Source organism: Tiliqua scincoides, chromosome 1 (assembly GCF_035046505.1).
Source record: "Tiliqua scincoides isolate rTilSci1 chromosome 1, rTilSci1.hap2, whole genome shotgun sequence".
Lineage (NCBI taxonomy): Eukaryota > Metazoa > Chordata > Lepidosauria > Squamata > Scincidae > Tiliqua > Tiliqua scincoides.
The window spans coordinates 166162650-166178792 of NC_089821.1; the positions used below are offsets into that span (position 1 = coordinate 166162650).

Genomic DNA, 16143 nt, shown 5'->3' on the forward strand with positions numbered 1-16143 from the left:
CAAATGGCTGTGAATGGAAAGTGTTATAGCCTCTGATAAACCTTTACATGAAAATGCTACAGACTGAACTAAAGTAACAGAACTACCTGGAGGCTGCTTGCAAGTCCCCATGGCAAGCAAAAGTGATTGTTGCTAAGGGATAACATTTGCATAGAAGTCTCTGCTGGCCCCATACTGATGCATGCTGCATTCACAAGGTTAGCTTTTCACCCTTATTTGTCCTCACTAATGCATATCACTCTTGTTTCATGTGACATAGAAAGACTTGGCCTTGAGAACCAACAGCTGCAAAGTGCCCGCCTTTGAAACTGTCACCTGCATGGAATATCTCTTCATGAACTTCTGTTACTAACTGCAAAACCTAAAGAATGCTCTGTTTTGTTGGGAATTGCATGACATTGTCATAGGGCCTGGTTTATCTGATCATACCAAGTTCTGAAATCTCTGATCCTGCACAGATGTCACAAAGAGTTAAGAGCTTTTTGACCCCTTACAACATCAGCTTTACATCTACAACCTCTCATATCTAAACATGATGCCCAATTTAGAAGATGCAAAGGGACAGGAGTACTGTATGAAATTAGTATCTCAGAAATATCTTGTCTCATGCCTGCAGACTTTGCCTGCCCAGAATATTACAGAACAACTACTGTACTCTCCCACAAGCTGGAGGAAAACTGCAAGCCCCTGCTGTCCCAAACACCCCTCAGATTCAAAGCAACCTCATGGCCCCTTTTTATTTTCATAATTAAATGTATGTTATTAAAAAGATGCAAGAACGTGGGAACGGAAAATGTTTTTTCAAGCAAAATCTCTGGGAATCTAAGATGGGAAATGAGCAATGGGGAACTCCGGTGCAACAATACTAAATTCTACAAAAGCTCAAGCATTTATATGTTGCATTTATTTATAGGGACACCCATTGCGGGGCACTTAGGTGCCCTGTGCTAAACAAAATAAACATCTTACTAAAATAGTGCACTTACAGGGTATTGAGGTCACTGAGCAAGGCTGGAAATTCTCCTGAGCTTTCATTTTAATCCAGGCCAATAAATAAATGTTACCAGGGACAGATGGACTTGATCTATCCATCTGGGTTTGTCAGTGAACCACCTTATATTCAGTCTGCAATTTAGATGATGAAATGAATACCCCATGCATGCTTTCTCCCTTTCCCCTTCTCCCTCTTAAAATAAGTGTTCTATCAAGCTACTTACTTATAACTGAAGGACCTTTCCATGGGGGGGGGGCATGTTCGTAAGGAACTGTGCCAGATTTCCATACTCATCCGAACAGAAGCAATTGGAGCAATTATTTCAACAATTTGATTTCTCTGCACTAACTTCTACAGAGCAAATCAGCCTATTCCATTCCTGAATCAGAGACTCCTAAACAATGCGCCCCCATTGAGTCTATAAAACCAAAGTGAAGTGCTGTTAGATGTGTTTTAACATTCTTGGGAGGCACTTGGCACTATAGAATTATGAGAATATAATGAGCATTTAGATAGGTTGGTGATGGTCTCATAAACTGGAAAGGGCTGGCATTTCACATGATCTTAAAATAGCTCCAAACATGAGAGTTTACCTGCATGCTGCCCCTTTGTCTCTCATTTTTCTTGGTGTGTGTATTCTGAATCTCAAGCTGTCAGGAAGTGTGATCCGCTATAATATGCTGAACTTGGTAACGCATACGCTCAATGTTCTTTACACTGATAATGAGGCCCATTGCACTTTGACACTGAAACATGTATGCTTTTCATGTTGTAGAGGAGACTCTTCTCAGGAAAGTGGCAAGACCTTTGAATTAAATGAATTTCAATTCTGATTCTGCTGGCGTTCAACGATGTAACATTTTAATGGTTCCACGAGACACCTGCTATCAGGCTCTTTAACTGTGGTGCATAGCGCATGGGGAAGCAACTTTTCCCAGGATAAGTGGACTCCATGTTCTTTCTATGAATAAAACAGATGTCTGCATTTTTCTAAATCATCTGCTGCTTTGAGGAGTGCTGAGCTAAAGAAACTGTAAGTATACGTTTTGAAAGCAGGTGATATGAGCTGCAACACATCTGAAGAACTATCCAAAGGACGTGTTTACCCTCTTCCATGAAGAACTGGGGTTTTCCTTCATTGTTAATAAGATCTATCAAATCATGTGACATTCTTCAAATTCTGCTTGTGGAAACAAGCTTCTGAGCTTGCAGTTAGTACAGTTACAGAAGTGCATTTCAATGCACGCCTTCATTGCAATGTTCATACAGTGCAACTGTATGGGATGAAAATGTGTTTTGATGAGGTTCAGGATGCACATGTCGACCTGAAACCTCTAGCTGCCACTGAGCCTGGATTGAAGTTTATAATTTCCGAAGAACTAGTTGTGTCTGCCACAGTCATGCAGTCAAGGGAGGCAGAGCCTCACCTGACCCAACAAGTTAAATAAAACAAAAACCTTGCCTTTCCATGCTGCTCCTTTCTTTTCCAGCACAGACAGTGAGTTCATCAGTATGTGTCAATTCAGTTCAAAGAAAGACATGAAAACAGCAGAGAGCCTGCGCAAAAAGACTTGCTTTCTAAAACACCAGGGAGGCAGCTATTGAGCTGCCTCAGGACAAATCACTGCGCTCTCTCTAGCTCTGAATGGGGGAAGAAGAGGTGAGTTTCTAAAAAATTATTTTTTGGGGGGAGAGAGTGTGAGTGTGTATTCATGTGGCTGCGCCTCCCCGGGCCTGGACCTCACTGCATGACACTGGTATCTGCTGACCTCCCAGCACATTTTTGTCTCACCTTTTTTGCATCTACAAGGTGCTACAAGATTCTTGTTCGTTCTTATAATCATCTGGAGTACTTTCCGGTAGTGAAACTGCAATAGCTGGGGTTTTTTTTAGTGAGTTTCTAACATGGGTGGGAATAATGGCTAGTTTGGGAAGATAGACCTAAGAGACTCATCTATTATGTTTCATGTCCTGCTCAAGAATGAACTCATTGACTCTAGAGGATTTCATATGCAATTACATAGCCTCTTTATGAGATGAGAGGGCAGATAAGGCTAAAATTATTGGTCCTGGTGCATGAAGGAACTACAGTTATTAGACCTTGTGCTAAGTTCTTTAGTTCAGATTCCAGCACTAGGAAATAACTGTGTGTGCTTAAGGTATATGAGGCGTTCACCATAGGACCTAGAGCTTACAGCATGGTTGAGCATGCCATTGCTTCATCATGTTGACAGGTATTTCACTGTTAAACCCATTTGTGGCTACATTTTAGAATTTATCAAACTCTTCCTATCTGCCTTGTGCTGTTTCCCAAACAGGGGCATCGTTGCAAGCCTGTAGCTCAGTAGTAAAGCACCTGCATTGTCTGCAGAAGATTCCAGGTTCAGTACCTACCATCTCCAGGTAGAGTGCCAAAAGAAAGGCACTCTTCTGAAAGTCTGAAAGTCACCACCAGTTAGTGTTGACAATATTGAGCTAGACGGTCCAGCTTAGTATGAATGGTACAAACTTGCATACTTATGTTCTCCTATAGCAGGGCTGCCCAAACCCCGGCCCAGGGGCCATTTGCAGCTCTCAGGACCCCCAATTTGGCCCGTGGAAGTCCCCAGTCTCCAATGAGCTTCTGACCCTCCAGAGATTTGCTGGAGCCCGCACTGGCCTGATGCAACTACTCAAAGCGCATCTGTTTGACCTCTGGTGCAAGCTGTGGGCCAAGGGCTCCATCCACTGCTTGCAGTTTTGTGTCTATGAAGCAGCAGCGGCAGCAAAGGAAAGGCTGGCCTTGCTTTGCAGGAAGTCTTTTATGGGCTTCAGCTATCATGAGACCTTCATTCATTCATATAAGTTCCAGCTCCAACATATTCATTTATGTAAATTTATGTAAATTTTAAATGTAAATTAATTCTTTTTTTCCTAGCCCCCAACACAGTGTCAGAGAGATGATGTGGCCCTCCTGCCAAAAAGTTTGGACACCCCTGTCCTATAGCAATGCTGATGCACATGAAGTCATCATGACTTTTATATATTTAGGATGCAAGAGGTCCTCTTGGATCCTCTTCAATAGTTTAAGGCAGATTTACAAGCAGAAGAGCATGTGATTAAAGCGGAGTCTGAAATAAGAATCTCTTTTGTATTTTTCCTCATTTTTAAAGCTCAGTCTTTCTTATGTTTAAAGTGATTTTTTTTTCCAACCATTGTAATTTACAGCATAACAGCTTGTGCTGTTGAAGTTAAAATGTCGCTCTGTATTTACACTGCAAGCTTGTGTTTTCTGAACCTTGTAGATCAGCTCCATGGATCCAATCCAGGCAGGAACTTGGCCTCTAACTTCTTAACTCAGGAGAGAATTGTTGTTATTAAATTACTTAAAAATAGGCTTGACTGTTTGTAAGTTAACACTGAAAGAATGCTATAAACAAATAAATAACAGCAGGCCTCTGTAGTTGGTTTACACTATTCGAACTCAAGCGCCCTAGTTTGTAGAGACATTTAGTCCATAATGGGTCTGATTCTGGATCCGATGGGGGGGGGGAAACCCTCGTTTTATGGGAGGTGTTCTGAAAATGCCATGAATGCAGATCAAAGGCTCTTATGGTGCTTGGAGACTCAGTTAAGAGGATGAAGATTTATTAGAAAGTATGCTGGCAGAACTATGACCGAGAACAACTGAAAGGCAATTCTTCTTGACAGAAGGTTTCACATGCAACTGGCACACAAAAAGGAAAGATAGCTACACTCCTGCTCGGTGAAGATCACTGGGGAAACACTAAATGAGTCAGGTCATGCATCTGCTTCAGCAGCTCATTACTGGGAGATGTGGGGAAGGTCTGTGGCTCAGTAGAAATTGTGTGTTTCAAGAAATATTTAGCTTGGCCCTCAGAGTCACTTTTCAGGTGTCTCTTTCCCAGCCCACATACTGAACAACCAGGGGCCAAACTACATATTACATTAAGTCCATCAGTGAGAAATGGACTTAAAACTGACATACTCTTTCTCTCTCTCTCCCCCCCCCCCAAACAAAAACACCTGGAGAGGTTGTGTGATGCAGATCAGGACTATGATACATGACAAGGTGATGGGTTCAACATTCTCTTCCTGGTCAATTTTCCAGCCTAAAATCTCCCCTATGGTTATTTGTTGCAACTGGTTGCTTTACGGGAGATTTTCAGTGGGGAAACAATTCAGGAGAAAGTGTTAATTCCCCCTTTCCATAGTCCTGAGCCACATCAGTCCACTTCATGGGTTTTCTTTCTTGCTTACTTGCTCGTCCCATGGTGCCATAAACATGCTTTATGGCATGTTTACAACACCTAGCACTGGCACTGGACCTCAGCATCAGTGCTAATGGCCCATAGGATTGTGTCCTAAGTCTGCTGTCTGATGGAGGTGGTTGGCTGTTGCCACTCAGGGCTGATCTCCTACATGGGTCACTGCCAATTTTCAAGTGATTTTGCCTGAAGCAGATGTACAGTGTCTAAACACCTGGGAAGTTGGCACCCCCTGAAATGATGTCAGAGCAATTTTCTGAAATGTCAGAAAATTCAATTTTTTACTCTAATATTTAAGAGGATATAAACATGGTGGGGCAAACTTACTAATATAACCCTGAAATGACTATGATTGCATTGGAGTTGCCGAGCTTCAGTTGCATCCATAATTAACTATCATCTGTAGTGTTCAGCTTTTGCTTAGCACACACTCTATGCACACTTACTTGTAAGTCCATAGAACTCAACAGACTTAACTTCCACATAATAGTGTTTAGGATCAGCACATGAATGCATGTCAGATCTATGAGTTATGAGTGGAAAGGCCTGAAGAGAAAACTGTGGCAACAGAGTTGTAAACACAGTAGCAGTAGGCTAAACAAAGGAAGATATGTTTTATGTTTAAGCCTCCTTTGCTTCTGAAGTAGTGCAAGGACAAGGTTTTGCACATTTTATCCTTGATGGATGAGATCTTGCTGCACTGAGCTCTAAGTGAAACAATGACATTCTGTTTGTCCTGGTAATGGGTTCAGTGCACATTGTCTTTGATTATTGGATACATTTTATATACAGTGAACCTTCAATTTAACAGACTAATAGAGGAGAAGGAGTGTCCATTAATCCAAAAGTCCATCAAATTCAAATGGAGATGAGCATGTGCAAAACATATATGACTAGTTTTTAATGGAGCAGAAAACACCTGCTGTTTCCAAGGTCTGTTAAATGGAGGGTTTGCAACACTGTCAAAGTCACAAGAAATGTTCTAAGTATTACTATGCACACTGCCTGCTTTTCTGGGAAGTTGCAAGCTTTTGTTCAGCCACATCTTTCTTCACCCTCGCAACGATCCCTGCCCACCATCAGCCTGATTATTTTAAACAGATTGGTTTTCTCACTCCCATCTCTAGAGGCACTATGGATCACATACTTTGCATATTGGAGGCGCCAGGTTCAGTTTCTCATTAAAAGACCTCAGCTAGCCGGGCTTGGCAAGGCTGCCTGAGATGTGGATGAACCACTATTAGCGCCAGCACCAGGTCACATGGGGCCCTGGGACAAAGCCCTGCACTAAGTTTCTTGTGCCACCCATTGAAGGTGCACTGCCACAGCACTGAGGGATCAGGAGTTTGCCTGACTTAGTAGGCCCATGAACTAAGTCCCACTGGTTTGTTTGTACCATGGCTAAAGGACATGCTATGAGCTCTCTTTCTATATATGGGAATCTAGCTGAAGTCCAGAAACTCAGTGCTGTTTGCGCAAGCATACTGTCTCAAAATTCACTTTGACAGTTACTTTTTTGAAAGAGCACTCCTGTGCAAATGAGATCCTTCCTTAAAGCTTACTGACTATGAGAGCTGGCAGACTAAGCCACAAACGAGCTTAGAAAAACCACCATCATCACTTTAGGTTGCTCCCAAAAAGAACAAGATTATTTTCTGTAACATACGAAGCATGCAGGGATGTATTTCTAGACCAAGGGTGTAAAACATAAGGTCTGCAGGCCAGATGTGGCCCCTGGAAGCAATTTATCTGGCCCCTATTATAATTGGGCTCTCTCAGTGTGATAATTGAGCTCTCTCATATCTTGAAATTGTGGATGAGATTTGCACATTTTCTCTTCTGTCATTTGCAACTAATGAGTTTCTACGTGAGAACAAAGTGCTTATTTCTGGCCATCATCTGCTTGTTGGCAACCTTCAGTCTCGAAAGACTATGGTATAATCATCTGCTTAGTGATGTCACTTTCCTGCTTTATGATGTCACTTCCAGCCCTCAGTAGGTCCCATGAATGCTATTCAGCTCGCTAGATGAATTGAGTTTGAAATTAGGGAATGTTTATTCTGTGCACACATGTAAGAGAAAAGTATGGTATTATTATTATTATTATTATTATTATTATTATTATTATTATTATTATTATTATTATTATTTATTTATTTATTTATTTATTTATTTATTTATTTATTTATTTATATACTACTTTTCAACCAAAAAAGTTCACAGAGTAGTTTACTGAGAAAATCAAACATCTAAATGGCTCCCTGTCACAAAAGGGCCCACAATGTAAAAATAAAAATATTTTATGATCAAAAAATTCATATTTCTCATTTTCAGATTAGTATAGTGATCAAAATAGGCATCATTTAATAGGCAATTGTTAATCAAAATATAGCAGTGAGCTGTAACTATACTCTAATATATTTATTTTCCCTCGCTCAGTTCCTAACCTGTTCCAATCACCTGGAAAGGCCAAACGGTTTATCTTCAGTCAACTCACATCTGATGCCACAGTAAATCGGCTGCCAGCCTTTGGTGGCTCTCAGCAACATAATGTTGCTTGAGATTTCCAACTGCACTAGCACACATTAGTCCTTAGATGTCGCTCAACACCACCGCTGGCTTCAGCACCCAATAGTTACACTTGATTCTTCACACCACCATGCTCATTCTTGGAGGCTGTCAAAACGCTGCACTGCTTTCTCTCTGATCATTATAGCATTGAAAATTATGCTCCATAGTATACTATCTGTGGATTATTATAAAAACACAGTCACAGAATTCAGAAAATGCACGTTAATGACAGTCTTATAGAATACGCAGCTGCTCAAAGGGGCGGGAAAGAGTCCAGCACTTTTAAGAGCAGGGAAGTATTTTGGGACAGTGGTTCCTAGACAGATGGTCCTCCAGAAATAGGCTAGCAACCAGTTCTGCTATCAGCCAGTCAGTGACAATAATGTAACTAGGGTAACAATGTGGGGAAAGCTACTTTTATTGGTACAAGCAGGTGACAAAAATCACAAAACAATTCTGGACACCATAGTGTTCAAAGGGATACTTCTTAATATCAAGATGGCCACCATTTAGCATACTGACACCACAAAGCTTTAAGTTTCTTGATGCATTTATGCAAGAAAATACCTGGGTTCAAACTTCAGTGTCAGCCACTGTTGCAGACCTACCATCAGGTCCGATGGGGCAAAAGCCCCAGGCACGAGCCGCTAGAACCCCACGGAAGCCTCTCTGAGGCTCCTGACAGGGTTGGGAACTGTGCTTCTGGTTTTTTGGAAGCACAGTTTATAGCATCGGGGAACCGCAGAGAGGCTTCCCCGATGTGGTCCTGGGTCGTGCAAGGCTCTGTGAGCCTCAGGTGATTAGGGGGAGTGGATTTTTGCACGGGAGGGGGGCAATAGCCCACAGGGGGCGCCACTGTGGACCTCTGCCTCCGGCACAGGGCTGGGGAGGTCCGCTGCTGGTCAGCTATGACACTGAGTGATACTGGACCTCTATCTCACTCTCTCAAAACCTACCCTTGATGCCAATGATCACTTTTTTCCTAAGATAAATTGCTTCTGCATGGGGGGGGGGGAGAGACAGAGAGAGAGAGTGTTGAGGATATGCCAATAACCCTCTACCCCTGCAACAATTCCGATCCTGGCACAAATCCACATTTGAAATCTAGCTAGGCCACGCAAGCAATTTTCTTGAGAAGGAGGGTGTTCTGGAATGCCACATACTATATAAGCCTAAGAGCTGTTTGTTTGCCTAGTTTCAGAAATACCTGGGAATACAAATTACCCTTCTCATAGGAGAAGAGATAGTGGTTAGATTTCAAATGAGCAGAAAAGTGACACAGGCCTCCCCCCTCCCCCCCAAAAAAACTTTTAGTTGCCAAGAATGTTTGAATGAATATAGGATATTTTGGGGGTGCTGAATCCAAAAATGGCATAGGGGACAGATGTTCCCATACCTTGAGGAGGCATCTGTGACTGCCTCCCCACCACAGGATACAGTGCATGTCCCACTGGCACGGCTGCACCGGCACTGGAAAATTGGATAGGATTGGGCCCTAAGTCTGTTGCAGCAAGTGCAAGAGTGGATCTTGTGGCACAGTAAAGATGGGCAGATTGATTGTAGCATAAGCTTTTGTGAGCCAGATCCCAGTCTGAACAGTGAATGTGGACCATTCCATCGCCATCTCATTCTGCTGCATCTTTAGATACAGCCTAATTTACTTCCAGCTTAGCAAGTCAGGATATATCTACCCTAGCATTTCTAGGTGCATTTTTGGTATCACATGGCAATGTTTTTGTATGCTTTTTGTGCATTGTTGTCTGACTGCAAATTCACATGCATATTTTCATCCGCAGTATAGAGTAGCAGTGGTTATGAGACTACGTGGTGAATGAGGGCATCCCTGGTTTGAATCTGTCTTGCCTCTGCCATGAATTATCACTGGGTGGAAGCAAGTCAGTTGTCCCACAGCCTAATCCTATCCACACTTTCCTGGGAGTAAGCCCCATTGACTCTAATGGGACTTACTTCTGAGTAGACATGCATAGGATTGGGCTGCCTGTCTGTGTACCCTGCTGCAATATGCAGGTGACAATGGCCTACAGGGTTGTTGTAAGTACTGTTGGTCTCAGGTCACTGAAGGCCTGGCACAAACTTCTACACTTGGCGTTTCATGGCACCCCCTGCCTGCCTCCAATGGCACCATGGGTACTGAGGTTTCAAGGGGCAGCCTGATCAGGTGAGCCCATGGCCAGGGCCCCACCTGACTAATGCCAGATGCCATCTCTGGTTATTAGGACAACTTAACAAGATCGAGGTCATGTTATCCACTGATTTGACTCACCACTGATGTCCACCTTTAAAAGCTTTGTAACAAGGAAAAAAGCACCAAAATCCAATTTCCCACCTTCATGCTGTTAAATAATTATTTCATCCCACTAGATTCCATTATTCACCCAATCTCATGGCTAAATGCAGTATAACTTCTATAGCAATGCATTCTGAGATGACAATGGAGGAGCAAAAAACCTGGAAGTGAATCTTTACAGCTATTTTTCCAGTGATTTAGAATCCACTGATATTTTATGCACTGGGGGTTCCAGAACAGAATCCCAGTGGATAATAAGGGATGACCTATACATGTGAAGTGCTTTGCACAGTCTGAGAGTACTAAATAAATGTTAAATATTATTTTTATTGTTATGTTTCCACACAGTTTCCAGAATTCCTTTTTTTTTTTCCTTCCCAAAATGTGACTGCAGTCTGTTCAACCTGTTTCAAGTAACATCTGATAGGAAATTCACATGATGATGTGTGATACGCACGTGTTCCGAAGTAGACCTGAATATCACAGCAAGATGATTGACACAGACAGGCGTGGGACCTGAGTGACCTGATTTCTCTTCAGGGGACAATTACATTCTATGAATATTCAACTGCATTTTCGAGTGGAAAACAACCATGGGACAAATCCCAAGTGAGCAACTTCCTATTCAACAATGGAATGTTTGTTTGAATGCTTGTTATAGCTCTAAAACCCTTGCACTGCCCTGGAGTAAGCAGAGTTTGGTTCTACGTAATTATCATGCAACATCACTTACCCCTTTGTGCCTGACCTTTCTTTCTGTAGAAAAACCATCACCACCTTTATTATATTATTGGCACGTTGTGAAGTTATTGCTATCTTCCTGTGGTCCTCAGGCTAGTAGCATGCACCTGTTAATTTGAAGGCACACCAAGCATACTGGAGCATTAACCCAGGCATAAAAAAGCCAAGGATGTGACAATACAAGGATCTAATGAAATATAAACATGCTGTTCTCACACACATTTCACAGGGTAAGCATTGTAATAAGTTCCATGTCTTCAATCATGACTCCTTAATATGCATCACACTGCTAAACTGGCTGCAAGACAGATTTTAAATGGAAGTCACTGTGCATCTGTAGTGCAAACAACAGACAAAAGTGAATTTCCAAATGGCATCGATTTCACTAGGAGTCTCAGGATCACAGCCTCTGCCAATAAGACTGCTAGAGACAGATGCAAAGATTTCTGAGTGCATCATTGAAAGTTTTTTCTGCAGAGAGGCAAAGAGAAGGATATTTCTGAGTGCTAAGTGGGGTTTTTGGTTTTATCTGCGGCCTTGTCCTTTCATAGGATATATATCACACACTAAACGTCATTTGACAGATGACAATTTCCTTGGTCTGCATTTTTAGGAGTCGCACACTGTATGGAAATATTAGCTCTAGGCTCTTCCCAGCAGCAATTACCATGATGACCAGCTGCACTCCAGCATGTATATACAAAATATACATTTGATGTTGATCAGTAGATCTAAAGACACCTGCTGCAGGGTACTGCGTGAAGTGTGGTGTCAAAAGTATGGTGTCTGAAAAATTAAACGACCTGAGAGTGACTCCCATTTAACACAGTGGGGCTTCATTTGGAAAAGACAGGCATTGTTACTTTCATTTCCTGCTGCAACTTAGCGTAGGTACATGTAACTGAAATAATTGCATATGCTTCCCTGTTTACTCCTACCTCCATCCTCCTTTCCTTCTTCTGTTGTCTCCCTTGTATCCAGACTGAGAGTATAAACCCCTTGGAGCAAGGATCTGCTTTTTCACTCTTTGATAAGCATCGTACTGTATACATAGGCAGTGCTGTATTAGAAATATACAGCTATGACATAACTAACTGCCCAAACCTGTCTCCCACCATTGACGCTGATGCAGCCACCCTGACAGAGCATATACTACATCCACTGGTGGGGGGAGCGATCAGGGGGCCTGCCAGAGGTAAGTAAAAATATATTCTACTTACCCCTACATAGGCCTGCAGGTGGCCTATGGGTCTCCTTAGACTTGGACTCCATTTTGCTGGTAAAAGTCTGAGGAGAAAAAGGGATTGGGGCAGGTTCAGAAAGAGAGGTTGGCACATGCCACTCATGATAAAGGGGAACTTCAAACCATGGAAGTCTTGATTCCCAGATCAGAGCCCAATCCTGAGCTCTTACCACCAGTCCTTCATCGGGCTGAGTGTCACAAATGTGCCATAAGGCATGCCTGTAGCTCTCGCGCCAGTCCAGTGCCGCTGCTAGCTCAGTAGTGCTGGTGGACCACCGCTACTTCATCACTCCACAGCCGCCCGAACCTCTGGGTGGCAGAGAGATGGGTGGGGGAGTGGGAGGAGATGAGGAGGAGGAGTTCCAGGGCAGGGGGAGGCAGGGAGAGGGGGGAGGGGGCATGCTGGGGGGAGGCAGGGGGGCGGAAGGGAAGCGGGACTGGAGTTGCTCCTTTCCTCCGCATCCAGAGCCTCTGTGTCAGGCTGCAGGCCCAACACGGAGGCTCTTGATTCTACGGCAGCCCAAGGATTGCCACTGAATTGAGCAGCCCCATTGTGGGGCTACTTGCCTTACCTGGGGGAAGAGGGGAAAACACCCCTTCCCTGAGGAGCCACTGGTGGCTACCCTGTTGCGTGCAGGATGCCGCGGCAATCCCAGCACAACAGGCAGCTCAGGATTGGGCTGCCCATCTCTTAGGCTGCAATGCTATCTACCTGAGAGTAAGTCCCAGGGACTATAACGGGGCTTACTTCTGAGCAGACATGCATAGAATTGGGTTCTTCACCACTATAGCTGCTATCTTTACCTAAGTCCCAGTGACTATAATGGGGCCTACTTCTGAGCAGATGTGCATAGAATTGGGCTCTTCACCGCTATAATACACCAGACACACAAATAGGACAGCACAAATTCAGCAGAGGAAAAAGATGCATTTAGAACAAAATAAGAAGTCCTCAACCTACTTTAGTGTTTAGGTTTGAGAGACAGCTGATCAGCTTTATCAGTTCTTTTTTGTTGTGTTTTTGAAGGAAACCCAATATTTTAGGACAACGTCTGCCACAACTGCCTTTTGTCAACACAGAAATTTTATTCTTAATATCCTTAAGAGATAAGTGATAAACAGTAAAGTACAGCCTGGTGCTTTCTTTCTATATGGATTAAAATCCTACCCTTTGGAGAAGAGCTAAGGTTCAAAACACAGAGTACTTTGCAAACTCTAACCTACTCAGTATTACTAAGGAGTGATAGTTCAAGGTTGCTACACCTCCTTTCTCCTATATGGCCTCTTATGGCTACTGTTTTACATTTCCTCCCAATACTGAAATGCTGTAAATGGGCTCATAACAGCCACTTTAAGAAATCTCATTCTTTTTACTATGTCAGTCAATCAGCACATTCCACCAGGAAACTGCACAGGCAAAAAAATCCCTTTTAGAGCCAACCATAGCCATTCTGTATGGTGACATTTATGCCGCGCTAACAACCAGATGTTTTAAATCTGAGATGAAGACCATTAAGCTGTGTTCTCTGACATTTGTTAATTAGCTTTAATTTGTGCTATGCAGCACCTCTTTAACCATTGCTCATACTTGGAACCTAGTAGATTAAACTCACTGTGGTAGTGATGAAGAGGAACAAAGTGCATTTAATTTCCTTCTGGGATATGTGTTCATGCAGCTATAAAATAATCACCTGAATCAGGATGAAAACACATTTAGGTGAACATCAAGCCATTTACCAGCACAAGCAGCTAAATCACTATATCCGAGACCCTACTAAGCTTCTAGATAAAATCATTTCAGAAGTCATAGCACTTATTCTTTATATCCCATTTGCCAGTATGATCATCCGTTAACAATAGCTCTGTTCAGCTTTCAGTTTCATCTTCATTGGTCAGAGCAAGGGTGCCCAAACCCCGGCCCTGGGGCCACTTGTGGCCCTCGAGGCCTCTCATTGCGGCCCTCAGGGAGCCCCCAGTCTCCAATGAACCTCTGGCCCTCCAGAGATTTGTTGGAGTCCACACTGGCCCGATGCAACTGCTTGACCTCTCGCATGAGATGTGGGATGAGGGTTCCCTCCACTGCTTGTTGTTTCATGTCTGTGATGCAGTAGCGGCAGCAAAGGAAAGGCCAGCCTTGCTTTGTGCAAGGCCTTTTATAGGCCTTGAGCTATTGCAAGACCTTCATTCATTCATATAAGTTCATCTGTAATATATTCATTTATGTAAACTTATGTAAATTTATTCAAATTTTAAATGTAAATTAATTCTTTCCCCCCCCCCCCGGCCCCTGACACAGTGTCAGAGAGACGATGTGGCCCTCCTGCCAAAAACTTTGGACACCCTGGCTTAGAGGACAAATCAATATACTTAAGGTTTCTGATCTGGAAAAAAATCAGATCAGGCTGGCTTATACATGCATGTTCATCGTTTGACACGAGACTGAAATCCTATCCATGCTACTTGGGATTAGAACATTTGGGAAGAACAAATATGTATAGGAGGAGTGGAATTGTGGCAGCAGGTTCTGTCTCTTAAATTATACATGTTCATTTCAACATGGGAAGTAGGCAGGGGCAGATCCAAGGAGGGGTCATGGGTGCGTGCCCCGCCCAAACTGTCTACCAGCAGGCAAGGGCACCTGCTGGACTGTGGAGCAAAATTGGGCACAAGGAAAATGCCCACTGGGCAGGTGCCAGCAAGATTGGCTGGAATGGGAGCCCAGGTTTACCTAGCCAGTAGACCTGGGCTCCAAGTCCAGGCAGGAGCCCAGGTCTACTCAGCTGGTAGATGGGTTCCAAGACCAGATGGGAGCCCAAGTCTACCCACTCCGCAAACCTTGGCCACAGAGGCCATCAAGTTCAACCCGGAGCCCAGGTCGACCCGCCTGGTTGACCTGGGCTCTGGAGTTGGTAGTGTTCATGGCCTCTCAAACACAAACACTGGATCCGCCCCTGGAAGAAGGCCTGCGTATGTGCCAATGTGTGCACATAAGGACCTCTCTGTCAGCTGGTCACACATACAAGGAATTGGGAATAAGTATGGCACGTTGTGGAATCATCATTTCTAATCTGCTGTCCATGGTTTGTGGGAAAGAACCAATGACCGCGGATTTAGGAATGATGATGATTCAACAACCTGCCATACTTTTTCATATTTGTAAGAAAGGTTTGTATGGTATATTAGCTTTGGTTCTATTTTGTACTTTTTTTGTTTTAAAAAACCATTTTATTTAAATTAAAAAAAACAAAAAACAGCAGATCGTAAGACCTTTCCTTGGCACTTGCTTGAGGTTTACCAACTCTTTGTGTCTCTCAGTTATTTTGGTGCCACCCTCCTCCTTTCTGTTAAGACTAAGTGGGCCACCATGTCCTTCCTAATGTTTCTGTGAACAAGCTCTGGAAAGGTGCTTGTCTTCCTAATACAGTATTTTAATAAATTGTGAGCAATTGCTAGGTCCCCAAAATACCAGCCAAGTCACTGTTTCTGGTCAACCAATTGTATGTCATCCATACTGATATTTTTCTTTTAAACTTTTGAGGTATCAAGGAGCGTATGGACAGAAGAATGAACTTGATTTTTATAAAAGGGAGAGTGGGGGGAGTGGCTAATTCAGGTTGTGAGCACATGTCTGACAGATGTGAATGAGTGCAGTCTGTATGGAGATGATCCACCCATATGATTTGAAAACTTAAATACAACCGACACTATGACCGAGGGCTGATAGCAATTGAGCTTGTGGAGCCTTATACTATGCACATTTATTCAGAAGCCAATTCAGCTGAGTTCTGTGGGATTTATGCCCAAGACTGCAGTTGTAAGTTTCTCTTTTCAAAAGACATATCTTTATTTAAAGGTATGGGCAGAATGACTTCATGCTGCAAAATTCAGGCCATTTTTGTATAGCCTGCAGACTGTAAGTGTACAAGAATTGCGGAATGGATCCAGTGCAAACTGAGGACGCTCTGGGTGATCATATAGGTATGCCCTAATTTACTGTGAAAGACTGCTTAGTCCAGAT

The 16143-nt window shown here is 43.1% G+C and overlaps 1 protein-coding gene across 1 annotated transcript in view; it reads left to right on the forward strand.

Annotated features, from left to right (window-relative positions):
• SH3YL1 (SH3 and SYLF domain containing 1) overlaps positions 1–10602 on the forward strand; it is a 51032-nt gene extending 40430 nt beyond the window's left edge. Inside the window, exon 10 of the mRNA XM_066640315.1 lies at positions 10536–10602. Coding sequence (XP_066496412.1) covers positions 10536–10558 — 23 coding nt within the window. The 3' untranslated portion in view covers positions 10559–10602. The remainder of the gene's footprint in view (positions 1–10535) is intronic.
• The last annotated feature ends 5541 nt before the right edge of the window (positions 10603–16143 follow it).